The sequence below is a fragment of the Microtus pennsylvanicus genome, chromosome 20 (assembly GCF_037038515.1).
Source record: "Microtus pennsylvanicus isolate mMicPen1 chromosome 20, mMicPen1.hap1, whole genome shotgun sequence".
NCBI lineage: Eukaryota > Metazoa > Chordata > Mammalia > Rodentia > Cricetidae > Microtus > Microtus pennsylvanicus.
This window is the reverse complement of record NC_134598.1, coordinates 30,843,648-30,871,489: the sequence shown is the minus strand read 5'-3', so window position 1 is coordinate 30,871,489 and position 27,842 is coordinate 30,843,648. Positions and strand designations below refer to the sequence as shown.

At 40.0% G+C, this 27,842-nt stretch overlaps 1 protein-coding gene across 1 annotated transcript in view; it reads left to right on the top strand.

The window, feature by feature from the left end:
- The window catches only part of Cdk17 (cyclin dependent kinase 17), a 77,600-nt gene extending 56,158 nt beyond the window's left edge, over positions 1-21,442 (top strand). Inside the window, exons 6-17 of the mRNA XM_075954875.1 lie at positions 2,056-2,112; positions 3,120-3,234; positions 4,244-4,338; positions 4,786-4,848; positions 6,766-6,889; positions 12,121-12,241; positions 14,977-15,074; positions 15,530-15,635; positions 16,467-16,509; positions 17,680-17,770; positions 19,138-19,215; positions 19,745-21,442. Coding sequence (XP_075810990.1) covers positions 2,056-2,112; positions 3,120-3,234; positions 4,244-4,338; positions 4,786-4,848; positions 6,766-6,889; positions 12,121-12,241; positions 14,977-15,074; positions 15,530-15,635; positions 16,467-16,509; positions 17,680-17,770; positions 19,138-19,215; positions 19,745-19,782 — 1,029 coding nt within the window. The 3' untranslated portion in view covers positions 19,783-21,442. The remainder of the gene's footprint in view (positions 1-2,055; positions 2,113-3,119; positions 3,235-4,243; positions 4,339-4,785; positions 4,849-6,765; positions 6,890-12,120; positions 12,242-14,976; positions 15,075-15,529; positions 15,636-16,466; positions 16,510-17,679; positions 17,771-19,137; positions 19,216-19,744) is intronic.
- Positions 21,443-27,842: the final 6,400 nt, after the last annotated feature.

The following is a 27,842-nucleotide window of genomic DNA, read 5'->3' as shown; positions in this document are numbered from 1 at the left end:
GCCATTTCTAATTGTTTTTGCGATGCCTGGTAGAAGTCGCTGCAGATTGCCAAAGCAGGAAAGTGGGAACGCTGTATGTGTTCCCTGTGTGCTCAGCACCCGGCACTGTCCTGGGTGAACGACGAACAAATGAGCTTTGTGTTTCATCTGCTGAATACTTTCTGCATGGTGCCAGCAAGCTGCTAATGGTATTTATTATGAATCTGTCACTTTTAACATAAAAATGCAGGCAAAGATTTCTAAAAATTCCATTTAAAGATTCACCAGTTGCTATTTGGATGTAATCATTGAGCCTACTAAATTGAAAGTTTCTTAAGGGGCTTGGGATTGTGTGTTGTTCTTCTGTAACTGGGATCAGACAGCTAGTTCAGTAGCGTGAGTCCTTTTGTCAGGTTTCCTGGCCATCTACATGGATGAAACCCAGTAGTGCTGTTTATTTTATAGACGAACTAGATCCGAATGTCACTTTAGCGTTCACTTTCTCTGCTTCTTTTTAATTGGCACATATCCTGCTATTTACAGTGTGGCATTTCAATACATGTGTACATGTGCTTTGATTAAAGTAGGCAGCATATTTGTCACCCAAATATCTATTTGTGAGGAATATTTAAAATATACTGGATATTTTGACATAGACAATTATTGTTGACTGTAGTTACTTTGTGTGTACATATGGTACTGGAATGTGTATGTGTTTGTGAATTTGGACACATGTATTCGTGTGTGTGATCTATACTAATAATATCACTGTATTTCATTCTCTAAAGAGCAACTCTTGGGATTGGGGATTTAGCTCAGTGGTAGGCCCTGAGGCCCTGGGTTTGGTCCTCAGCTTTTTTGGGGGGGAGGGGGAATAACTAAAGAGCAACTCTTTGCAACATTACTTTTTGATACGTCTGTTCTATTTTACTCCATGTGTATTTGGTATTATAGTAACTTTTAGACATTTGTTTATGTGGCCCTTAGCTTGTTGTCATTGTTGTCAGTCCCTTATATAGTCTTGAAAGCAAACCTCAATATTTTTGTCATCATCACTGCTGGACCACAATGTACTGGATGTTTACAGGGTACAGTAGCATTCATTCACTATAAACAGAGAAGTTAAAAAAAATCACTGTTCCTGAGAGGAAAAGGCTCTAAGCTTAAAGTTAGGTTTTCCCAGGTGCCTTTCATTGTAGATGATATGTAAAATATTTCAGTGATGCTCACTGTATTGTTCATTCTAGTTTGAATTTATTCTCAGTGTTCACTCTGTAAAAGGAGACAAGAAAAATTCATTGCCATTTGAATTATAATATCTAAATTCTAAGGAAACCCATGTATAAAACATTTTGATACAGTTTCTATGATCTTGGCAATTAGCTTTTTACATAAACTTTTACATAAGAGGTAGTTCAGATCAGACTGCTCCATACCAGATACTTGGATATTTACTGCATTTTCTAAATTGAAACTTCACTTGTATTTAGAAAGTGTTTCTATTGTAATTTTATCTCATTTTTCAGCATTATTGATTACAAAAAGTAAACCCTTAACGCCAAATCATAAGTAAGGGTGGATATTGTGGTTCTAAAACTTGATTCTTCTATTTTTTCCATAAAAATGCACATATGCATACAAAAATCTTTAGGAATGCGAAAACAAACATTCTTAGTCATTCATTAATAAACCAATGACTAAAAGTTGTCGTTTGCTAAAACCAAATTAAGTAGTGATGTAGCTTTTTTTTTTAGCATATCATTACGTATCATTGAAACAGAAGTCTAAGAACAGCTTTGTGAGGGAAGTCTTCAGATTCATCAGGGCTTCAAATGTCTGTGCTGCCTAAACGTTACAGGGGTTTAAATGTTCATTAACAGAAGATTAGCCGGTTCTTATTTAGACTATTTTAATTATAAACTTTGCTATTTTTAAACCTTCTAATGTTGTGATATCAAAAGTATTTTTAAAGCTTGACAGGTGTTCAATAATTTCATACTTTTTAGAACAGAGTTAGAAGTTAAAAGAAGTACAGTTTTAAGAATAGATGCTAAATTCATAATTGTTTGCTTTCAGTCGGAAATTGGGTTTGGGAAAATGGAAACCTACATCAAATTGGAAAAGCTTGGAGAGGTGAGTATACTCTTGCTTTAAGAGTAAGACATTTTCTTGTTATCCAAACTGCAAGTTAGTCCTTAACATCTACCAGATTAGAAAAATACAGATTTTAGATATTATCATCTAAAAGATTATATACCTAATTCTGAAATGACAGCAAAACTGGATGGAATCAATTGTGTCCTTGAAGTCTTCCTTCAGTTAAGATGAAGTTAATATTTCTTAGTAGACTTGTGCTCTTTTGTTGAACTACAAATGCTATGTTTTGTGGGTGATGGAATAGGCATCTACTTGTTTACTTCCTGGAGTCTCTTGTGATCTGGACTTCGTGTGAGTTCAGAGAACTATCTCTAGAGATAACAATGTTGCCTCAAAGATAAGAAAATTTCTTTGGCTCTAGCTTCCTTGAACTTGCTTCTTCTACAAGAGCAGCTGTTAAGCTAGAAATGGCCTGCCATCTACACTAAGAAAAAGGGCAGGAAAATAACCGGCAAACCTTAAGGTTTTTTAAAGGAGGGCTAATGTGCTCAGATTCTGAAGACTGAAGGCATGGATTCCGATTTTACGATTGAACATTATCACTACATTTTCGTTGACAGCGCTCAGTGCTCTGTGGTTCTATACATCATTACCTTAAGTGCCTTTGATATTAACCCATTGATTCAGTAGTTAATCTGAAATAAGAGAAGAATAAGTGAAGTGCATTTTTATACTTTGGAAGCAGGTGGTAGGAATATGGATATTGTGCATATGGAACTGAGTCACTGCTGTAAGAGAAACTGAGTAAGATAATGCTCTCTTTTTAAGGCAGGCTCCAGCATGCTTAGAGGTTAGAAATCAAGTTCAAGGCTCTTTCCACTTGTTTGAGCCAGAGCTTCAGTACGTCCCAGCTGACCTGTAACTCACTATATAGGCCAGAGGGCTTTGCCTCCCTCTGCTCCCCAGGTGCTGGAAGAAAAAACATGAATTACCATGCCTGGTGACTATCACATTTTAAGTGTCCTTCAAAATATATTTTACAGGGTACATATGCAACAGTTTATAAAGGAAGAAGTAAATTGACAGAGAATTTGGTGGCATTAAAAGAGATCCGCTTGGAACACGAAGAAGGAGCGCCCTGCACGGCTATAAGAGAAGGTACAGTGTTTGTGTAAACAGCTAAGTCTAAGTCGTAGTAAGAGCAGTGCTTGTAAAATGTGCTCAGGTGTGGAGACTGTCAGTGGCTAGACGCCATCTTTAGACCTTGGAGTTGTTAGTTTCTAAACTCAAAATAGTCAGCAGAAAGGGATTAGTCTATTATCTTATTGTATAGTTCATAATGAAATTCTTATGAAGCTGTTAAAAATAGTATCTAACAGATAAATATTTGACCTAGGAAAATTTTAGTATTGGTATACAAAGACCATCATAACAATAAATTAGCTACATGAATAAATTTTACTGAATAGAAACATCAAATAGAGTATAAACATGACCATTTTATTTTTAAAATCAGATATTTTTATTGATAATTGGTACAACATACCTTTAATATGGGTCACAAAAAAATGGTACAACGCATAGAAAATATTCTGATTATGGTGTCCCCCTCTACTTTTCTTCACTTTCTCAAATCCACACTTATTTCTCACCCCCCCTCATTGAAATACCAATAGACATCTTAAAAAATAACAAAATAAGATAAAAACAAACCAAAATAGGGCAAAACGAACAGAAAAGAAAAAAAAGAGCCAAAGAAAAAGCACAAAACACATACAGATGCTGTGACATACACATACATACATACATGCATACATACATACATACATTTACAAATCAGATTATGAAAAAAGAGCTTGAGGCAGCTGATTAATGATATGGAGAAGAGAAGGCACCGTGTACTCTATAATCTCAGCGCCTCAGGTAGTTGGCATGAAGTTAGAAGATAGGAAGATGCAGGGTTGTGGTGTTGGGGACAGTTTCAGGAGTTACACTGTCAAACCCACAACCACACAAGCAAAGAAGTCAACACCCTCATTTTCTCTGCTGTCAATCTTGCTTTAAACTTTGGGTTTTATCCTAAACACAGTCAGCTAATGAGCAGAGCTTGGGGTTTTATAGAGACCCATCATAGGCTAAATGACTTGCTTTTCTGTTTGTTTTCCAGTCTCACTGTTAAAGGATTTAAAGCATGCCAATATAGTGACCTTGCATGACATTGTTCACACAGAGAAATCTTTGACGCTGGTCTTTGAGTATCTGGTAAGCATTTAATAAAATTTACCATTCTCTTTTGCTTTAATAAAATAGACAATTGGGCCTCTTAACAGCCCCAGAGATATTATTGTTTAATTATTGGTATTTAATTAAATATGTGTGTAGTGCATTCTGTATATTTCCTTGAAAAGCAGCTTGGTTTAAAAATTAAATTCTATTGGGCTGGTAAAATGGCTCCATGGAAAAATGCGCTTGCCAACTTTATCCAGTTTTAACTGGCTGACGACTCAAGTTTTGTCCTTGGAACTCATGTAGAATTAATTCAACTCCCTTGGGTTGTCCTTGGACCTCCGTATACATGTCATGACATGTATATGTGTGCCCCCAAATATAAATAAATGTTTGTTTTTTAAGCGGGGTGGGGGGCTCTTAGGTTGGTCAGCCATAAATTCCCAAAACTGTGTCCCATGTTAAAGTGTTGTGTCTTTTCAGGACAAAGACCTGAAACAGTACATGGATGACTGTGGGAATATCATGAGCATGCACAATGTAAAGGTACGTGTTTCACATGTGACTTTAAACCTTAGTTAAAGCGCAGCTGGACTCTGCTGCCCAAGCAAATACACCAGCCTCCTTAGTAATCTTCCATTTGGCATTTTTAGGTTATCGCCTTCTAAGTCTGTTTAGGCAGCATCAGTTCCCTGCACTGTAGCTTTAGGATCAGACCATCTGTAGTGCTGCTCCATTTTAAATTCTTCTGAGCTTTGGACATTTGCTTTCATGGGAATTCATTCCTTCATATGCAGGATGGACATCTAAGTATATTATGGATAAAAAAAATTTAAATAAAGAGAAATGATGGGTATATACTTTGAAAGACCCTTTTGAGGATAAGCTTCACTGATATATTTAAAATAGTATTTAATTATAAAATAATCAATTGAATAAGGTCAGAAACAGGTGTCTTGCATGCTGTGCTGGAAATATAGGTCTGTGTTATCAGAAGACAGTATGTTTTCTTAGCATTAATTATCTAAGAGTTCAAGTAATGCTATAGAAGCTTGCTAGGACAGCCAGCACCAGATGAAACCCAAAAGCTAGTGGTTAAATAAAAGCACTGGAAATAGCTCAGTGTTAGCAATAGATGTCCTTGACCTGATCGTCATACCCCAAATTTAGCAAAGAGTTGTTTATTCAAAATTAACAGTTCATGGGAACCAATTTTGGAAAAAGGCAGTGTCTCCTGTGTGTGGTTGAGACATTTCTAATTCTGTAGATAATAACCTTAACTTTGTTTCCTTTAAATAGTCGGTTGGTGGATCTAGAGGAAAGCCAGTCTCTATTGCTAAGAGAGAGCTCTGACCGTGGACTGTTTCAGTGTTGCTAACAGGGCATTAAATGGATTTCCATGTGTTTTATCTTATTTTGTAATATATTATGAATAGCGTTTGTATATTTTTCTTTTCCCTACTTTTAAATATAGCAATAATTTGGAAAGCGGATAAGATAAAGAATATAATTGGCATGCCTAATTTGATAAAGGTCTGCAGTCTGTGCTTTTTAAGTTGGGTCCGTATGGGTGCTGTAGTGTGGAAAGCACATTTATCGTCTCTCTGTTAAAAGTATATTTCTCTAGGATAAAACCTAACAGATACTGAAATAATAATTCTAGAGTTTTCAGAACATATAAATATGCCCGCTCCGGAAGCTGCTCCTTAGAACCCTTCAGCCTGTCACGCATCCTCTGCAGCACCTGCCTCAGTGACCTAAAGTCCTGAATTCCCCGTGCGAAGGCGCCTTTTCTGCTGACAACAAAGAGTCAGAATGCTCTCTGAGTCTTTGCTCTAAAACACACAAAAAACCCTCAGTCATTAACCTTGCAGGAGTCACTTTTCTCAGTTGTTCAGAGTACAATAGCGCCAGGGCCCGTTCTGAATTGCAGTGGATTTGAAGAGCGAGTGGGAGGATTGAGAGTCAAGTGCCCAGGAGGCGGATGGGGAGCTGGTCAGAGTATTTTATAGCAAGTCGTTTGCCAGAGCTACATAGCACCATGCTTTTCTGATTCCTGGAGTCTTCTGTAAAGCCACCAATTCTGATGCCCCTTTTAAAATGATGCCACACCAGTACAGGCTCGTGCGTGCGTGTGTGTGTGTGTGTGTGTGTGTGTGTGTGTGTGTGTGTGTGTGTGTGTAGGAAGAAATCAGTGGCAGGGTTGTTACAGTGTTTCAGAATCAAACTGTAGGCCTCCAGTGAGTGAGCTGTTATTATTTGAAGTTTTATTTGCAGTATTTATTTTCCTGGTTATCATTAAGTTAGAAACTAAATGATACTTTAATTGAACAAGAGACAATAATATTTAGAAAACAAGTCTAAGAGGGAAAGATGTCCTTAAATGGCCTTAGTCAGTTGATTTTTCTTTGTAGCAAAACCCATTACATTATCTTTAAGAGTTCTTTTCATTTGTTTCTGTAGCTGTTCCTGTACCAAATTCTCCGTGGTTTGGCATATTGCCATAGAAGAAAGGTGTTGCACCGGGACTTGAAACCACAGAACCTCCTCATAAATGAAAGAGGAGAACTAAAGCTGGCTGACTTTGGTATGGAGAGATAAGATATTCATAAATACTTCCAGGTGGCTGAGCTTAAAAATACTCACCGTTGTCACAAGGTGTCATCACTTTTATGTGGGTTTTGCAGTTTTCTCTGTAGCTCAGAGACGTGCGATAGGATTTAGGTGGATGGTTTGTGATGGCTATTAGTCACACCAGCACTAAAATGCACAGGTTCCCAGGCCTTCTCTACAGACCTCAGGCTTCTGAGACCTTCCAGAGTCTCTAAAGATAAAATCCACGGTCAGCATTCCACTAGTGTCTTTGCCTTTTCCCCATATTAATATTTGCTCTGTTGATAAAGTCACTGGTTCCTACATGTGGTAAAACGTATTTTCCTGAGTTTTCAGCCTGGAGTATTTCTTTAGAGTATTTCTTATGATAAAATGAGGTAAATATATAAACCATGTTGACTTCACACAGAAACAATAATCTCAAGAAAAAGTGTTAAGGGGTTCCTTTCTTGAAGAAACCCTGTTTGACTAGGAAACAGTGATTACTTAGTAGACTGATTACTTAGACTTCAATTGGTTTGCTTGCTTGCTTGCTTTTTTTTTTCCTTCCCAAAACAAGGCTTCTCTATGTAGCCTTGGCTGTCCTGGAAAGGCTGGCCTTTAACTCAAAGAGATCTGCTTGCCTCTGCCTCCAGAGTGCTGGAATTAAAGGTGTGTGCCATCACCACTTCTTAGGGATACTTGGTTTTCTTAAAAATTGAATTTTCCTTCTTTAGGCCTGGGTTAGTTTACCATGTGGTGAGATTTCCTGGATGTCGCTTCCCTGGTATCTCTGGGAGCCACAGTCCTCTCAACAGACTTTGTGTTCCTCCCCTTTGGAGATGTTCCCTGAGCCTTCGGTGCCAGAGTTGGGTTGTAGATGGATCAGTGGGGGGTGAACACCGCATGGCACTTGTTCTCTGCATTCTGATCAGCTGTGGTTTCCCGAGATGGATTTCCATCTGCTGCAGAGAGAAGTTCCTGTGTTGAGGGGTTAGAGCTCCACTTACCTGAGAATATAAAGATAAATATTTTCAGTGCGGTTAGAAGTATGCTAGTCTGGTAAAGTGGCAGCTAGAGGTTCTTCCCCAAAGTCCGTATCATGCTAACATGGAAGGGGTAATCTCATAGGACCCCAACCCTAGAAAAAACCCTGCAGACCACCAAGGGATGCTGAGAGCGAGAGAAATGTCCTTCCTCAGGCAAGAGCCTCGCTGTAAGTTATCCAGGACCAGGTGGTCAGCCCCGAAGTTATGTATGTCCAAGTAACATGATGTGCACTGAGCAGATTGTAGTTATATCTATGTAAACAGTTATACACACATATGTAGATGGATTTTTCTTTGGACTAGGAGCTCACAGAGAACAATACAGAGACTAATTAATTATGAAAGCTTGGCTATTAGTTTAGGGTTGTCCCACTAGCTCTTAAAATTAATTAGGCTATATTTTTATTAATCTACGTTTTAACACGTGGCTTTTACCTCTCTCCCATTCTGTGTGTCTGACTCATTTCCACATCTCAATGGCATCTCCTAATCGCCTAGATTCCTCCTCCTTTTCCTCTCTCTCCCCAGAAACCCCTACAAACCTCCTTTCTAGCTATTGGCCGTTCAACGTTTTATTACACCAATTATAGCAGTACTTATTCACACAGTGTTTAAACATCCCACAACACACACACATATAAACACAGTTATATGAGTGTGTACACATATGTATATACAATTAAAGAAAGAGTTCATGAATGTGGGATGTGAAGCAAGTGGCGGGGAAGCATATAACATGGGAGGGGCTGGAGGGAGGAAAGGAAAGGGGAAAACGATATAATTGTATTTTAATTGCAAAAATGTTTAAACATGATTTGCCATTTTAATAAACAATATATTTATATAGTATATAATATGATAAAGTATTACTATAACACAAATAAATATGTAAATAAAATAAAGGGAAAACTATCGCAAGTATTTTTTTCCAGTATTATTTGAGTTTTCAAACATTTGAAATATTGGGATTTCAAATATTTGAAAATTTGGATCTTCTACTTTGACTTTATTTACTAACTTGCTGGTATTTAGACACAATAAAGTGGTGACATAAATATGAAATTTTTATATTTCAAAGAAATGCATAGCCATTTATATAACTCAAAGGCCAGCATTCCCCAGATGACCAGGAAGTGACACTGGCTAGGAGATGGCGTTAAAGCACCAGCCAGCACAATGAGCTCTCTTGAGAGCAGGAGATGTTCCCTCTCAGTTACCATGCAAGCTTTTACAGACTCACACTCCGGCTCTAGCACAGCTGCGGAAGGGGGTTCGCGCCTCAGAGGCGGCTCTCGGTGTTTGTGGGTTTATTCTTGTTGCGTGTTTATGAGCGATTGCAAATTTGATGTGCTGTCCTGCATATACCGTGACTGAGCAAAGCAGCATCACGGCAGACGGAATGGAGATACGTTGGCTTTGAGGCATAGTCCCACTGTGTGTCACATTGCCCTCCAGCTCCTGACCCTCTTGTCTCAGTCTCTTGAACTGTGTGATTATCGACAGCATTGCTGCACCTGATTGAGTCGTGGTTTTAGCCCGTAAATAAATACTTTTAAGTTTTCTCAGTTTTGGCTTATAAGTATGGCAAATACCAACCCTCCATGTAAATGAAAGCACTTGGTCGGGGTCCTTAATTTTGAAAAGCTTACACCAGATCCTGAGACCCAGCCACTGCCTCTGAAAAGCTCTTCCCCATGTACCTGCCACAGTTGTCTGTTTTTAATTAATTGCTTGATGACTTAACTAGCAGCTGTTTATCCATATCCCTTTAGCTAATCTGACTTTAAGGGATTTGAAAATAAAATAGTTATGTTACAGACACACTTCCATTTTTACAAAGTTTTATATTGAAAGAACATTTTGTAAAGTAGCTTTGAAATTTTGTGTTATATACTCAGAATTTGAATATTTTAGTAAATTTAGTTTTTAAATTCCAATATGGTTTCTACAATTGGCATTTATAAGTATTCATAAGTTATGATTGCTTTACTTAAGGACTGAAGACATTTCAGAAATACGAGGTTTTCAAGCTTTCTGTTAGTCATAAGTTAAACTCGTTCTTATTGGGTAGTGAATTTGCCCCGGCTGTTCCTGGCGTTTGTATTTAGAACTTCATCGTGTGTTTGACGGGATCTCCTGTGTGGCTACCCGAGTTTAAATGAGAAGCCACAAGTTAATCGAGAATGCTTACGCAGATTATGTAAGCACTCCTAGGGTGACATTTGTATTAATTCCTTATAATAGTCCCTGCTCCTCCTTCCCCTCTCTCTGCCAAGCTGATTTATTTCTCCTCACCCTCAGTCGGGAAATGAATGTGAGTGGCAGAAATCATGCAAAGGGTATGTCACAGGCCGTGAGCAGTCTTTTATCTGAGAACGCTCTGAATTTAATGCTTTAAAGTTTTGCTTTTAACCTCCAGAAAGCAAGCAAGCAAGCAAATCTCACAATACAGTCATCATTGTCTCTGGTGCTTGGTGTTTATGTTTTTCTGGTGGCATAGTAAATACGCATATGGCTTCCAGAAGCAAGTGTCATTTAGTTTTGAGTATTTCCACTGTGAGTTGATTCTTCCTCTTTTCCCTCAGTGGTGCTGGGGATCAGAGTCAGAGCCCTGAGAGTAGTAGGCAGACACCAGCTCTGAATGACATCTCCACCTTGTGAGTTCGGCTTGGTCCCTTTGAAAATTCCATTATTTTCTTATGACCAGTAAAATTCGGATACCTGGTAAAGTCAAACAAAAATATATACACCCATTAATGATAGAAAAGGGCTTAAAACAAATACTCTGTCACAGTTATTTAGGAAGTGATTGCTTATATAATTTCATAAGAAATACTGAAGTTCTGACTCTGTCCCATGAGCCTGACAGATTCAGCCTCTCGGTTCAGGCCAAGAGAGTAAAGTGCTGGGGACATTGTAACTACAGTTTTGCTTTAATACTTAAGTCCTAGCAGATTTACAGTCTTGTTGTGCATAGTCCATTCTTAATATCAAGACATATGAGGTGGCTCACACCTTTAATCCCAGCACCCAGGAGGCAGAGGCAAGCAATCTCTGTGAGTCTGAGGCCAGCCTGGTCTACAGAGTGAGTTCCAGAGCTATGTAGTGACACCAGTCTCAGAACAAGGAAGGGGAATGAGAAAGCCATCTTGTATCTTGCTAACTCCCAACATGTGTTGAAAAATAATTCATTGGACATGACTTTACCAAACTCGAATGCTAGGGTAATGATTTATAAAATGGTGTCAACATTACACCAATTTAATCAAGTGTTGAATTGCCATTTTATGACATTTTTTCTTATTTAATATTTTAATAAGACACATAAAGTTATGCATAACAACAGTGTTAGCCTAGGCACCCTTGTTACTTGAAATAAAATGTATGATAAAAAAATAAGGTTATGTTTCCCAGATGTAAACTTATCAACCAACATTTAGAAGCTTAGGGTCATTAACTCTCCGCCAGTGGCAAAGCAAGAAGGTTGTGAGCCTTTCTGTCTTTCCGAGCACACAGTGGAGTTCACACAAGGCAGGCAAGGGATGGGTGGGTGCTGGTTAAAGCAGCTGATGTCACCGAAAAGCTCAAGGCCTCGCTTACTCTAAAGTTACCCACATCACAGAAGATGTTAAAAAAAAAAAGGACAAAGAATATTGAGTTTTTTTCAAGGGAAACATCCAAATTGGCTCAAGAAAATTGCCAGTGTAATTCAGCTGATCATAGACCAGTGATTTTGAGGTCCTTAACTTTTTAAAAAAAAACAGGCATAGCAAATAAATATGGAGTTTGGGTTTAAAAAAATGGTAAATAGCTTATAGCTGTAGCATGGAAACTATATCTCCATGTCATTGACCTGTTTTGGATTAATTTCAGTAGGAAATAATTCTGGCATCAATATTCTTCAACAAACAGAAAATATCCTAAGTTTTGGTTAACTCAGACACTCGGCCAGCTTCTTCTCTGGTTGTGCAATTATTGTCTTTAGTTTAACTACGTTATGGTTTGGCCCAGGACCACATACATTCGATAAAATTTGTAAAACGAATTTTTTGAAGTTTCAAGATGCTGTAGAGCAGGCATCACTTTGAATGTACCATAGTGAAGATAGGAGCTAAGAAATTCAGCATATTAATGGATCTCAGTCTATTTAATTTCTTATTTTCTTTTCTCCATAAAGGACTAGCCAGAGCCAAGTCAGTTCCCACCAAGACCTACTCAAATGAAGTTGTCACACTGTGGTATCGGCCACCTGACGTGCTTCTCGGTTCCTCAGAGTACTCAACACAGATTGACATGTGGTAAATATTAGAGATGTCATTCAAAACTTAGAATTATTAACAGAGCGTACTGGTAAATACTTATTTTTAAGGAGGCATTTTAAAGAACTGAGGCATGGAAATACAACTGCTTAGATTTAAGTATGAAGTCTACCACCGATGACTGTAACTGCTTCCTTCACATTATTAGCCTGTGCCTTCGTTTCCTCAGTATAGGAGGTGGATGCAGTCATAATAGAGGTTTGTAGATAATATTAAGACCAAAAGAGCACTTAGCAGAGTATATGACATAGCAGTTTCAAACAAGTACTTTATATGTAGAATATATCTACTTTAAGTTGGTTTAAAAGTAATGAAAATTTCAAAGCTCTTTCTGATACATTATTGTGTATGTGTTATGTATGTGTGAGCACATGTGTATGTATGCTCACCTGTCCATGCATACACATATAGAGGCCAGAGGTCAACATGAGGTCTGTTCAGATAACACTTTCACCTAAAAAAAAATATTACTTATTGATCTGAGACAGTCATTCACTGACCCAGGAGCTTGCTGTTTGGGCTAGGCCAGTTGGCCAGCGAGACCTGGGCTCTCTGTCTCAGCCCTGTCTCATTTTGTCCGTGGGTGCTGAGACTTTGGACTCGGGTTCTTATGCTGTGAGCAGACATTGTGGCCACTGTGCCGTCTCCCCAACCTTCACCATGTGACAGTGATATTCCATGCTTGTTGCTAACATAATCATTGCCTCGAGAATAAATTACATTTCCTCGATCTGATACTTGCAGATTTTCATAAATGTCTAAAAACTTCCCTTTTCAACTTAATCCAGCTTATTTCTCAACACAGATGGTCTCGTGTAGCAAGATTGTTCGACTTGCTATTCTTTAAAGTTAGCCTGGCTCTCCTTTCTCTCTGCCCAGTGTTCAGCCCAGTGTGTCCATTTGACATGCCTGTCCCCACCCAATGGGATCCATGATTAGGAATTACAGTTTGTTGTCCTTCCTTTCCCAGTGTGCCCTAGCCTCCAGAGGCAGTTCCTTTCTCTGAATCATGGCTGTGTTTACTATCTATTCTTAGTCTTTTTTATTTGGTTGGATTTTGTTTGTTTGTTTTGAAACAGGATTTCTCTGTGTAGCCCTGGCCTTCCTAGAACTTGCTCTGTAGACCAGGCTGGTCTCAAACTCAGAAATGTGCCCGCCTCCTGCCTCCTGAGTGCTGAGATGAAAGGCGTGTGCCGCCACCACCCAGCTCCTTCTTATATCTTGATAAGTTAAATATTTGTTTCTGTTATTGTCTTGAACAATTGCATCTCATTTTGTAGGACATTTTTCTCTTAAGTTCTGATAAAATATGCCAAAGATAGTTTTTGATTTTAACTAGTCTGATGATACAGTTTGAGACACTGAGTTCGTTTACGTTGTGATACAACTGTCTCTACTGTCCGTCTTCACAACTTCAGAACAGTTTACTCTTTGAAAAACTGAAACTTCACCTGTTAGATCAACCATTGCCACACACCACGCCCCCGTGTCTGCGCTCTGTGCGCTAGAACCCAGTTCGCAAGCTTCGGGCAAGGGGGCTGGAGGTTGAGAATACAGACGCAGAGACAGACTGACACACACAGACCTTTTAATACTGATCCCAAAGCCCCACGAATGCCCCTTTATTGTGTTCAGGCGCAGATTGTATAGAGATAGCCACGCCCCAGCCAAACCCACCAGAAACCACTCTCCTGCCATCAGGAACTCCTGAAGGTCTTGTGCTCAGAGCAGCTGAAGGCACTCAGATCAGGAGAGGACCAAGTTGTTAACAAGAAATTCAGGATCTGGGGTCTCACAGCTCCCAACACACCATCCTACCTTTCTATTCAATCCCTGATAATCAGTACTCCACTACTTGTCTCTGAATTTACCTGACCCAAGTACCTCATACAAGTGAAATCTTGTTGTTTGTCCTTTTGTTACTGACTACTCAGCTCATTTCGGCTTCATCAGTACTGTGTGTAGCTTCCTTAAGTCATGTGTATATACACCACATTTTATTAGTTCATCCGAGAATAGGTACTTGAGCTCCTTCCATTTTCTCCTACTGTAAATGATGCCACTGTGAATGCGGATGTATGTATTGTTTCAAGAGTCGACTTTGGGTTCTTTTGCATAATTACCTAAAGGTGAAACTGCTGAGGCATAGAAATTCTATGTTAAAATGTTTGAGGATCCACCATACTGTTTTCCATAACAATGTGCCATTTTATTTTCTGTGCGGTACTTTGCTTTTGTGTCATGTTCCTGTCTGTGTGCCCTCACGGAATTACTGTGTCTTAACCCTGCTTGTGTCGTACAGTATCTAAATGATGCTGTCTAGTCTCTGAGCCTCCGCCTGCCTTTCCCTTCTCGTCCACGGTCACCGGCGGCACTCCTCTGAGTCATGAATCATTCATGCTCTCTCTGCTACCATTGCCGTGGTTATCTCCCAGATTTCTTTAGGAGTAGTAAGCATTGTATCACTATTAAATATTTCCTTAGTCTATGAGCATCTTAGACAAGAGACATTTTAAGAGGAAAAATGAATTAGTAGCATGAAAGTCGATGTGGTAAATATAATAAATTAGTTGGATCTAAAAATACCTTTGCAGAAAGTTTTCTAGTAGCTGGTCTAAATTTCTCCTGAAAGATAATCATGAGAAAAAATATTCTTGTGCTACCTAGTATGTAAATGAGCTGATTTTTTTTTCTTTTTATGATACTTTTTAAAGGGGAGTTGGCTGTATTTTCTTTGAAATGGCTTCTGGAAGACCACTGTTTCCAGGGTCAACAGTGGAAGATGAACTGCACTTAATATTTCGACTACTAGGTAAGAAAGAAGTCTTCTTCCCGTCATTCACAGCTGCAGTTGGCTAGCTAAATAAGGACTGTGTCAAGCATGTGTGTACACACGTGCATAGCTATTATAACTGCAGTTGGCTTCACTGTCACAGGGTAGATCTTCCAAGGTAACTCCTCATTTAGCTTCATTTCACAAAGATTTTATGAAATAGATTTGACCTGCTTATTAAGTACTACGTCTAGTGTAAGTTGGTATCATATAGATAAAAAAGGAGCTTCATCATATTTATGTATTAGGGCAATGGTTCACACACACACACTCACTCATATGCACACACATATGTATGTGTAATATTTTAATTTATTGGTTTAATCATTTAATAAAAGTATATGGTTCTTTAAGTATTTTCCTTGTTATGCCTATTTATATGTTTGCACATATATGATTTAAATGCTTATCATGAATTTATTTTTTTAATTCAGGAACTCCATCTCAGGAAACTTGGCCAGGTGTTTCTTCAAATGATGAATTCAAGAACTACAACTTCCCAAAATATAAGCCACAACCTCTAATTAACCATGCACCCAGGTATCTTTTCTTAAGTGAAAAGGGGACTCATCTCGGGACTCCTCAGACTCAGTAGATGAACTTACACTGTGGGGGCCATGATAGAGAATAGTTTTTCAGCAGTGTGTGATTTGAGTTAATTCCTTCCATTGGCATGATGCTTTCATAAGTCAGTGGCCAAGAATCACCAAAGTGTGTAAATGGAATTGAACTGTAAAGTGAATATAAAATGTATATATTAGAATTCTAGAGCTCCTGTAGCTAGAACCACAAAGGCCTTGTGAACACTTCTTTTTAGGACTCGTATTGGCTATGTCATTGGTTTTATAGTCCTTATTACTGAAGTTTTATGAACTTAATACTTTAAGTAATCATTGCTTAGCAGGTTATTTCCTATAATTTTGTTGGTTTCTTACCTCTGTTTTGAACCCTGCTGATACATTTTGGGGTCATTGTCTTCAGTATTTTCATCTCTGTGGTAGGGCAGTGATGTTTTGATGTGCCTGCCTTCATTGTCATGCTGAATATTAGTGCCTAGTTTAAAATTTCCTTATCATAGAGTGTACTTTATTTGGGGGTAGAATGCTAACTTTCAAAGTTCTATAATGCTAATAATTTTTATAGAATATTGAAATTTTGAATGGTTATTTATGATTTATTCCAAAAAAATGTAAAGGCAAGTCTTTTAGGGCTAAAACAAATTTGGGTCTTTGAAAGAAGTAAGAGTAGTTATTTTAGGGCACTTAAATTTGGCAAATGGAAACATTTGGAGGGTAAATATGCAATGTTTCTCTCAGCTAAGATAAAGGAATAAATGGACTTTTTTTGATTTGTTGTATTTTTTGTTTCTAGGTTAGATTCTGAAGGAATTGAGTTGATAACAAAATTTCTTCAGGTAAGTCACATCTTATTTTATAAATGTTAGATGAATCATTGTGTCGCTTTCCTTACAGGAAATACAGAATCAATAAGAACCCCCTCATATACTGTCAATGACAGTAAGATGGTTTATGGTGCTTCCTGGAAGGCTTCAGCCAGCTCAAGCCATATTCTTTGAAATCCAGGCTCTTGTGCTCTCTCCTTCCTTACACTTGCTGCCTTACAGGACGCTGCACATCAAATATCACTCTCATTGTCCTCCAGAGCAGGAGGAAGCGAGGATAACGAAGGTGCAGCAGCCACATTAGCTCTCTTACATCTTGAAAGCAAAGGCTTTTTAAAACCAAGTCTCATTGGCCAGAACATTAATAGTAAAGAATGAAGAAGGGAGAAAAATGGGGAATTAACTTAAATCTAGAGCAGTCATGATTCATGACTTGTCTATTGGAGTTGGAAGCATAAACGTCTCTAACAAATCTGAGTTACATCATTTAGGAGAAAAAAGCTATGAAATTTATCTTTCAATGATGCTGGTATAAAGTTTTGGGCATATTTTGTCCAATATACTGCTGTTCACAAAGAAAAATAATGTTAAAGATTGAGTGTTTTCATTTTTCATCACTTTAGAAAAATACAAGTGTTGGCAGAGGCCACTAGTTCGTTTCCCAACCACCCTAACTTGAAATAATCATACAGAAACTATATTTTTTGTAATACTGTTTGGCCAATAGCTTAAGCGTATTTTTAGCTAGCTCTTATATCCTAAACTAACCCATCTCCATTAATCCGTGTATCGCCACATGGCTGTGGCTTACCGGGTAAAGTTCCATTCGTCTGGCTTCTGTCTCTGGTGGGACTACATGGCTACTCATTGACTCCACCTTCTTTCTCCCAGCATTCAGTTTAGTTTTCCTCATTTAGCTGTATTCTGCCAAGCCTTTGGCCAAAACAGCTTTATTCATTAACCAATAAAAGTAACACATATACAGAAGAACTTCCCACACCATACAAGGAATCTAATTTTTTATTATGAGTGTATTGGGAGTACTCTAAATTGATGCTAGAAAAATGATCATATTGAATAATCAAAAATTTTTAAAATATTTCTAAATACTAGTTTATCCTTCTCAGCTTTTTACAGTAATTAGAGAAAAGGTTAATGAAGCAGGTTTTCGCTTTTCCACAGTATGAGTCTAAAAAAAGGGTTCCAGCAGAAGAGGCCATGAAGCACGTGTACTTCAGAAGTCTAGGACCCAGAATACATGCTTTGCCAGAAAGTAAGAAACTCTCACGTTTGTTCCCTTTTATTTTCATTTGTCTAGGATTGAAGATGGGAATGTTTAGGGATTTAAAAACATGGTTGTTGATTTCTATACCTAAAATTTTAGTCCAGTTTTGTAATCAGATCATTTTTCCAAGAAAGGTGTATGTCTTGTTTTTCTTAGTTATGTCTTGTAACCATTGAAGACACTGTCTCTACTCGTTAAGAAATTGGTAATATTTGAGTGTGAATCATTAATCTTACTTGACTTAAATTAGAATATGTGATAATATCATCCTCAGGCTTAATCTGGTTCAGTATCTGGAACTGGACAGGTTGTTTAGTGAGGGGTTTGCTGCACAAGCGTGCAGGCCCGAGTTCAGATCCCCAGGCTCCACTCTGGCCGTACTCTCCCTAAGAAAATAGTAAAGCTGTTGTCAAAATCATTAGAGCAGAGAACTTCCCAGGCCTGAGGTCATGCTTGAATTTTGCTCATGCTATCTTAAATTAGTCCAGTGTTTTACTTTAGAATGGAATGAGTGGGAAAATGGGAGACCGTCTGGGGCACAGCTGGGAAAGCCTTTTATCACTTCCCCGTTCCCTTTTGCTAAGTAGCACCTGGTAACCGAGGCTCAGGTAACGGCCAGTGGCAAAGCCTGAGAGAAGTTTAGAAAAGCCACAAGACTTTCCACGTAGAATCTGCTTGTTTTTTTGTTTTTAATGAAGAATGATCTCTGGCAGAGGTTAGAAATGAGAGGCAGTATGTATATTTCATAAGTCTTTTGTAAGATGCTGTCTTGCTCTATAGTCCTGGCTAGCCTGAGCTCACTGTGTAAGCCAGCAGCCCCTGAGTGTATGGTATCCTCAGCAGCCCGCCTTCCAAGTACTGGGGTTACAGATGGCTTCTACTGCGCCGTCCTTTCTTTTAAGGGGCGTATTTCACTATCATACCAAGTTTCAGTTTGATTCAGTGATTCTTGTCCAAATGGATGCCGTCTTTACTAAAAGCATCTGAAGGTAATTTCAAGGTTGATATCTGCAGGCCATCGTAAGGGGACAAAGACTGGAGGAGCAAGAACCCAGGAATGCATTTTGATTAGGTCTCCCAACCCCAGGAAGTCCTGAAACAGTGTAATTTTCTTTGTAAAGAAACATTGCTTGCATAATGTTTTTAAGACAGAGTCAGACAGAACAGGTATTAAGGGGGATAACTTCATTTGGTTTTCTGTTTAGAACATAGGAGCAAAGGCGAAATCTTCCAGGTGCCAAAACCTTGGCAGTACAGATGTTTTATGTTGAGTCACTGTATGAGTTTTGAATATTTTGTTACAGTTGATACAGTATTGTCATTAATATCGGATTATTTTTGTCTGTTTGTTTTAGGCGTATCAATATTCAGTTTGAAAGAGATTCAGTTGCAAAAGGACCCGGGTTTTCGAAATTCTTCCTATCCAGAGACAGGTGTGTTTGTCATAAACCATTTCACGTGTCGATCATGAATTTTTGCGTGGAGCCAAGCTTTGGGTTTCTAAATTGACCCGTAAGATCACTGCTGTAAAAACTGGTGTACAGTGCATCCCACAAGTCTGTATGTTTAGGATTCCACATACTTACTGTTCTGTGCGCTGGGGGCAGCTCAGTCAAGCTTCAGAGAGCAATTGACTCAGTCAAGTCAGGGATCCTGAAGGCTGCAGATGGCACAGAGACCTTTTACAAGTGGCCTGCCTTGATCACTGCACACGCCATCCCTGGGACCCGAGGCAGAAGACACACCTTGTGCTTGCCCAGTCCTCAGGTTCATCACTTGGAAGCATAGCTGCTGTAGACTGACCCCGTCAGCAGGAGGGTCGTGTAAGAGCGTGCTCATCACCCTTACCATGGAATATTAGCCTTTGCTGGTGGGAACGTTAGCTTCCTAGAGTCACCAAGTACTGTATGTGGGATAAACACTGACCCTTGAACTGCCTCATGAGATGACTTTATATTTTAGGACATGGGAAGAACAGAAGACAGAGCATGCTCTTTTAAGTCTGGTAACATGTTTCAAGCCCAGCCCCAGCCTTTCTTATCAGTCATGGACTCAGAGCGGAAGGCAGTTATTTCTTGTGCTGGACTTGGACTCTCCGTTTGTCTACACTGTCCTCTTCACAGTGGAGTCTTTTTATTTCAGACCTACGGATTGTTTTTATATTGTCGTCACAGTGTGACAGTTGTTTTTGTACAGTTGGTTTTAAGGTCTTCTCTGCCAGTAGAGCCAGTAGGTTACAGCTGTCAGTGTAACTGTGGCTGCAGATTTGTGCAGGACTGAGAAACACAGTGCATTATTTATTGCGGAATCATTGCTGCTAGATAACTACTGTCTGTTTATTTAACACAACAGCCGAATGCCTGAAGAAGCTGCAGTGGCTTTATTATATGTGAACGCATCTGTTTCTCCTCACAAATTGTTTTACTGATGCATTTTTTTTTTGGTTTGTTTGTTTTTAAAACTTAAACTGCAGTGTTTCCTGGAATGTATATTTAGCTTTGCTTAGCAGTTAAAACGTGAGCCATCTTGAACACCCTAAGTTCGTGCTACATATAATTTTGTAGGAATATTGGCCAATAGAGTAGCTGAGAGATTGGCAGCACAGTGTGTTCAAGAAGCATGCAGTGTGTGAGAGTTGATTCAAGCAAGTGAATATCAGACGTTTTTGAATTCTCACTTGAGACACCTATAAATTAAAAACCAAGTTATTTATTTTTACCTATTCCGCATCTTAGAACTGTCTGGTGCATATTTGTGTGCTACTACTCTTGATTAACTCTTTACACTGCGCTTGTAGTTAAATTGTGACCATAGAAGCCATTCCAGCAGGAAAGGCCTTGCTGCGGTTTGTCTCAAGCACATCTCTTTTATTAGACAATGCTTCATTTTGGGCTGTGTGTGTTTCAATACCATTCACTTGGGATCAGCTGAGAGCTGTGCTCTGTCTTTCGAATGAGCCATGATAAATTAGAAATGAGAAATAAGAACCCAGAGGACTGCTCTAAAGCATTGTGGGTATTATCTGCTCATCAAAGACACTAACTTGAATTATGCATCTCCTTGAGCATCACAGACACTTTGGTGTTGCTAACAGTGTTTTAGGCATTTGTGTTCATTTGTTAGGACTATTGGTTAGTGCATCCTATAACTATAAATCTTAATTGGTATATTTTGAAATGGTCATGTACATTTTTGCCTTATATCATGAAAATAGTTATAACTTAATTTTTGTCCTGCCATTCACTGTAAACATTCAGGGTCCTCTCATTTCTGTTCAGGAAATCCTGTAGTTTATTATTGTTATTTAACAGTATTAAATGAGTTTTTGTATATTTCATTTTAACTTTATTTGTGAATAGTGATTGTGGCATGTTTGGGGATGTTATTTTAATATTTCATGATACTGAAATTTTAATTTTTTTTTTAAAAAAAAACGTTCTGGAAGAAACAGATTCATGTATAATGGTGACCGTTGGACCACTACTGCTTCCCACGTCTGTACTTGTCTGCTGGTTCTGTGTTCAACCTGTAGCCTAACTGCTGTTATTTCTAACTGACAGACATATGTATTAACATTGTACTTTGAAGGTTATAAATATGTGAAAATTCCTTCATTTTGTTTTGAAATTTATAATAACTAAACCCCTGTGTTATATAAAACGCGACTTTGTGGAGTCACTGTTCTTGGGGAAGAAAGCTGTGCCCACTGGCGTCATTCGCTGCTCGTGCTGTCCCTGTGAAGTAAGGACATCTCACTGCGCCGAAAGTGACAGCTGCTTCACGTTTGCAACCCTCTGATTGGAGTCTCCTGTGTAATCTTGTAAGAGAGCATCATTACTTAAGAAATAGCAGGTCTGTCTGTCTGGTTTGCAAATTGGCTTGTAGTCGGCAAGCTCGATTCTTGCATATAAAAAGTAAAGTGGTACCTGAAGTCACTCTTGAAGATTAATTCTAGGGAGTCTAGGGACTATTGGTTAAGGAATTCGACAAGCAAATAGGCCCGTGTAGGTTGCTGTGTTGCCATTTCAGGTCCTGGAAACTTTGCAGTGAACGGACTTCAAACTCGGAAGGATGGAGCCCGGAACTCTCTCGGAAGGCCTTTACGCTACAGTTCTGAAGGTAAGAGGTGCTAGATCAGTCTCGCCAAAAACAGGTCTTCACTCAGACATTTTATCAGCCTAGTTTGAAAGAATATTTAATAACAAGTTATAATTAATCTTTCAGACTCATGACAGTTTATGTTGGTTTTTCTCTACCTCTTTATGGCATTAATTGCATTCATAATACAATAGTTACATTGATTTATTTCCAAAATTGTCTATTTCAAAAATTGAACTCTTTAAAAAAAATAATTTCGTCTGTCCTCCTCCAAGTCTCTCACGACTGTCAACTGTCTGTGAGTTTCCCTCTTCTAGATCGTTTTTGCGTGTGCAGCCGTGCCATTTGGTTTGGTTTCAGAGTTTCTCTTCACGGCTGGCTCGTGTTCTGTTATGACTGAGCAAGTGTGAAAACTGCCGCAGTGAGCGTCGGTGTGCACGCGTGTGTGAGTTCCCGTCTCCGTCTCTCTGCGGTGTGTGCACACGAGGAGTAACATGCTGGCCAGACACCATTCTGTATTTTACTCTCTGAGAAGCCACTGCACTTCCCGCAGCACCCGCAGTATCTGAAGTTTCTGGTGATGTGTGAGAATTCCGGCCTTCTTGTCCTTGGTATCGTCAGTACACTGGGTTCTCTAAAGCTTTTCATCTGACACGACGTTTGGGATGGTCTTGTTGTTTTCCTCATTACCTTGACTGGGTTTTGTGGTTGTTGTTGTTGTTGTTGTTGTTGTTTTCCTTAAGTCGGCACTGCTTTTCTGGGAAGAAACTGTTTGGTGGTGAATTAAAGTTTAAGTGTCCTTTAGGGGAATGTTTGGGACCAAAAATGTCTCAGATTTCAAGAGATTTGCTCCCCCCCCCCAAGTTTGGAGTATGTGCATAGATTGTGGCAGTTGAGCATCCCTCATTCAAAATTATGAAATTTGAAGTGCTACAGAATCTGCCAGGTTTTTGTGTGTTGTGACTCTAAAAACGTCAGGGGTCAAGGCCTGTTAGATGGCACATTAGGGCTGTTGAGATTCTCCAAACATGCTGCTGCTGAATTCAGCTTGCTGGTGTTTTTGTTGAGTCTTTGCCTGAATTCATGATGGGTTTGGCCTTCCTCTTGTCTGCAGGCAGCATCTGCCTCGATTTGGTACTGGGCATTGATGGCAACAGACTGAGTGAAGGAAGTGTTCTCCGCTCCTTAGGACTTTGTCTTAATTCTCCTAATACCATACTGTTTTGTATTTAGTCGGCCATTTTGATTTTCATCTATTTGTCTATCTACTATCGATGAAAAAAGAAGGATATATATGTATATAGTTGGTTTGGTAATTATATTATCTATACTGGTTATTTTGAGTTTGTGTGGTTTTAAGAGATTTGTCCCCAGATATCATCCCCCTTTATTATTTTCGTCAGTGGCTCTAGTCTTTAAATATTCTAGTCTAGATCTGCTACCCCTGCCTTTGGTTTCCCGAGACAGGGTTTCACTGTGTAGCTTTGGCTGTCCTGGAACTCGCTCTGTAGACCAGGCTGGCCTCAAACTCAACCACCTGCCTCTGCCTTCTGAGTATACTAGGATTAAAGGTGTGCATCACCATTGCCCAGCCTAATCTAGATTCTTAAATTAATTTTTTCTCTGTTTTACATGTTCATCCATATCAAAGTGTTAAGAGGCAATATACGCTCACTAGCTTGGTAGAATTAAATATTTTAATGCATTACTTTAGACACAAATACTTGGGTTCCTTCTGGAACTTTTCCTGATGCTAAGTTCGCACCCTGGGCTTACAATGGAAAGGAAGCTGTTACATATCATTCCTAGTCAAGATTTCTCACTTCTGACCTAGAAAAACTAGAGACAACATCTGTTTCCCCAAAACGGGAAGAATATAAGTGAATCACTAATTATAAAACTATTTTGATGTGAAAAGAAGGAAATCTTGACCAGGGATGGTCAGAAGACCTTTTCATTTGAGGCTTTTCCCTAAGAGAAATCAGTTTACTGGGAAAACTAATACTTCTTGTAGAGACCAAAAATCTAAAACATTTTGTTGCACACCTAGCCCCTAGGTGTGCAAGTGTACACTTGTGAGAAAGACAGGTGGACAAGACTGGTATAGGAATTATGGTGGCTGTCCCTTCTGTCCTCTCCCCTCAGTCCTACCGCAGCACAGACAGGTGGTGGACATGTGCGAGAAGATGAAGCCGCTGAGCACCGGGGTCTGCCACGTCTGCCTGGGACAGCTCCGTGTCCCAAAGATGCTGAGCTGGGCTGCAGACAGGAGACGGCTCCTGCAAGGCTCTGAACTCCTAGACCAGCCCTAGCGAAGAGCCGCCAAGGCTTCAGCTCAGCCTCCAGCTGTAGTGACAGCTTCTACCACCTTGTCTTTCGGTTTCCCCAGGCTGTTAAATCATAAATGAATGGGATGGTGGTGGTGTGGACTCTGTGGGTTTGGGGATGGTGGTCATGCATCCAACCTTGTCTTTCAGTTTCCCCAGGCTGTTAAATCATGAATGAATGGGATGGTGGTGGTGTGGACTCTGTGGGTTTGGGAATGGGTTCATGCATCCTTGTTTCCGGAAACATCGGAACTCATTAGAAGGTTGCTTTGGAAGCAGTCCAACTGGTTGGCTCTTCGGGACCCCTAGCCAACCATCCTTTCCTTACTCCTTAGTTACCTGGGAACTTCCCCCTTTCTTCTAAACTTGTGATTCATTGCTGCTAATTATTCCACGTAAGTCTCTTACCACGATTTATTCTTTGCTCTCTGAGTTCCTTAAATGTTTCTTCTCTCGCATATATTGTAAAACTCTTTCTTCTGCTTGGCGCTTTCTTCATTGTCTTCTTTTCCAACACTCAGGTCTCAACTCATTCTTCTGGAAGTCCTTTTCTGTACCCTACCCTCCCCTGCCCTTCCGCAGACTGGGTTGTGTGTCCTCCTCCTTTACTGCCTTCCTGTCTCTTGTTCGTGTGCTTAAAAATAGAGCAATACACAACCACTCTTTCTCATCTCTCACTGAACCGGAAGTCCTGTGAAGGAAAGGATGGTGTCTTGCATCAGATACATTTTAAAGAGATACTAGCATTTGTTAAGGCACGGGAGTGATGAAATCCCTGTTGATAAGTAAAACATACCACTTACACTGACTTGGCCTGTCTCTGTGAATGAACCAAAGATAAATGCAGCAGTCAAAAATTATCTTAAAAATCGGAGAACTAACCCATAATCAAGCTATCAAATGTTCTATGTCTATCCTCTCCCTCTGTCTCTCTCTTTCTCTCTCTCTCTTACACACACACAGACACGTCAGCTTGGAAGTAAAATAAGGAAGAATCTGTAAATAAAATGGCTTATAGAAAAAATCAGTTTCCACCTTTCCCCTCATTTCCGCATTCCTCAGTGCAGACAGCAATTGACCTAACTTGTTTTGGTTTTGGTGGTGGTTTTGTGTGTGTGTGTGTGTGTGTGTGTGAGAGAGAGAGAGAGAGAGAGAGAGAGAGAGAGAGAGAGAGAGAGAGAGAGAGAGAGAGAATGAGAATACAGTGTATGCGCACAAGCTGGGAAGCCAGATGAGGTCGGATGCCCCCTCAGCCCCGTGCTTCACCTCCTTGAGATGGTCTCTCACTGAGTCTAACCTCCCGATTTCAGTTCTGTTCTGTTCGGGTGGCCAGGAGCCCCAGCTCTGTCCCTCCCCCTCCCCCCACAGGGCTGGATTTATAGGGACATGCACGGTTGCGCCCTACTTTTCATGTGGGTGCTGGGTATGAGTTTTGGTCCTCATACTCCCTTACTCATTAAGCTATTGCTCAGCCTCAAACGCATTTCATTCTTCCTCCTATTTAAGGTGTGTGTGCATGCGTGCGTGCGTGTGTGTGTGTGTGTGTGTGTGTGTGTGTGTGTGTGCGCGCATTGCTGGGATTTGGAGTCTCACATCCTAGGCAGATGCTCTTCTACTGTGCTGTAACCCTTATGTGTATAGAAAGCATCTGACGTGCGGTATTTACAGGTCAGAAACAAAGTGTGCTCATCCAACTCGTTTACATGGAAAGTGACATTTGCATCATTGTAAGTAAACGGAAGTAAACTAACCCACTTGCCTCTTCACACTTCTTATTACAAAGTATTTGTTCAACAAAACAGCATTGCAGTAAACAAAAAGCCACCCGTATGGAAGTGGGTGAGACTTTGCAGCCAGAGAAGCTGCGTGCAGAGACCCGAGTTCAGCTTCCGCCGTCAGGTTCTAGAGCCCCGACTTCAGCTAGCATTACCAACTTATTTAGATAGCTGAACTTAGCAGTTTAGCAGTGATGAGGCAAGCATAAGAAAAAGAAATGTCAATGTTCTTTGGAATCTGTTTTCTGGCTAAATTAATCCTGTTAGAAACACAGAAGACAGGGAAGCCGAGTTAGTCTCCATACCTCCAGTTCTCTTCTCTCCAGGAAGTATTTAGATCCACCAAGAACTACAGTATTTTCCCACTCCTAATCAATAAATCTATAATATAGGATAATCACAGCAGCTGGAAGAAAACAGCAGCCAGATTTATAGTCATTGGCCATTTCCAAACAGCAAAGGATGCTGGTTGAGACCCCTGGGCATGAGCTCCTTTGGTTTCTCCATGAGGGTCTTGCACACCGACTGCACTCTCACCGAGCACTTCTAGACACCGCAGCCTTGTTTCCTGACCTAAGATTTGGACCAGTCGTGCACCTGGTCCTGTGCGCCTGCCTCGGCCAGCGGAGAGCCAGGAGGAAGCGTGCTCAAAGCGCCTCCTGGCTCTGACATCCCTTTCCCTAATTACAGCTCCCTGAAGCAGCGCCTTTTTATTTTAGTGCACATTTGTTCTTTACCGGGAGGGAACGGCAGGAATGTCTATTTATGGGTTTGGAGCTGTTTCCATGGCTCTACAGACAGAGGCTTTCTCCCTTAGTAAAGACACCCCCCTCCCCTTAGAAAGAGGGTCAGTTTCAGTAGAAAGTCTCAACTTATAAGTATCTAGTATCTAAATATAATTTTAGATTTTTTTAATTTCACATGTTTCACAAGCTTGCTTTTTTTATTTTTTCTAAATCCTCTTATCCTGGTTGGGAACACCTGTGGAGGCAGGCACTTTTCAGCTTAGGGTTTTTTTTTTGTTTTTTGTTTTTTTTTTTTGTTTTTTTTGTACTTGAAGACAAGTGTTACAGCTCACCTGACCTTAAATTGAAAGTACTTGCAGTTCATCGTCTTGCACCTGCACTTGCCCTTACGTGCAGGCATGCCCAGAGGAGGGGCCGCCTTCACAGCCCTGGCCCACAGCATGTGACGCTTTCCCCACAGACCATCCGCTTTCCCCACAGACCATCCGGCGGGCGCACAGGCACTTCCGTAGTCAGGCTCCTGAAGAGTTTTCTCCTATCAGACTGCTTTCTTCTCAGCATCAATTAGATACACAAAGTGCGCATCCCAGATGTTTCCCTCTAGCATGGCCTTGAGCTCCTCCAGTTCTGTGTAGTACGCTTTGTTCCCTTTATCCCAAACTGTACCTACACACAGGAAGATAGATACCTGGTGTATGTAATCCAGTCATTTCTCTGTGGTTTGCGCTCATCACCGTCTGTGAGCACGGCTAATTCTTGGCTTGGTTCCCGCCCCCCTTTTCTGGGGCTTGTACCCAGAGCCTCAGCACACGCTAGACACACACCCTACTGAGCTACACCCTCAGCCCTGAAACATTCGATTTTTAAATATTAGTTGTCAGGTCACTCTAAAGAAAGCCTAACTCCTAGCAGTGATAACGATACCAGACGGTTGTGGTAGAGGATCTCAAGAGAGCAGGGGTAAGGATACGTAAACCTGGGGTATACCTTTAAGAGATCTGCTGGTGTGGACTTAATGGAGTTTCAGTATCCCAGAGTAGAGAGGCCGCTGTAATTGGCTCAGCGGCTGGCCCACTCAAAAGTTCATCTTTTAAAAAGTGCACTTTGGAACATG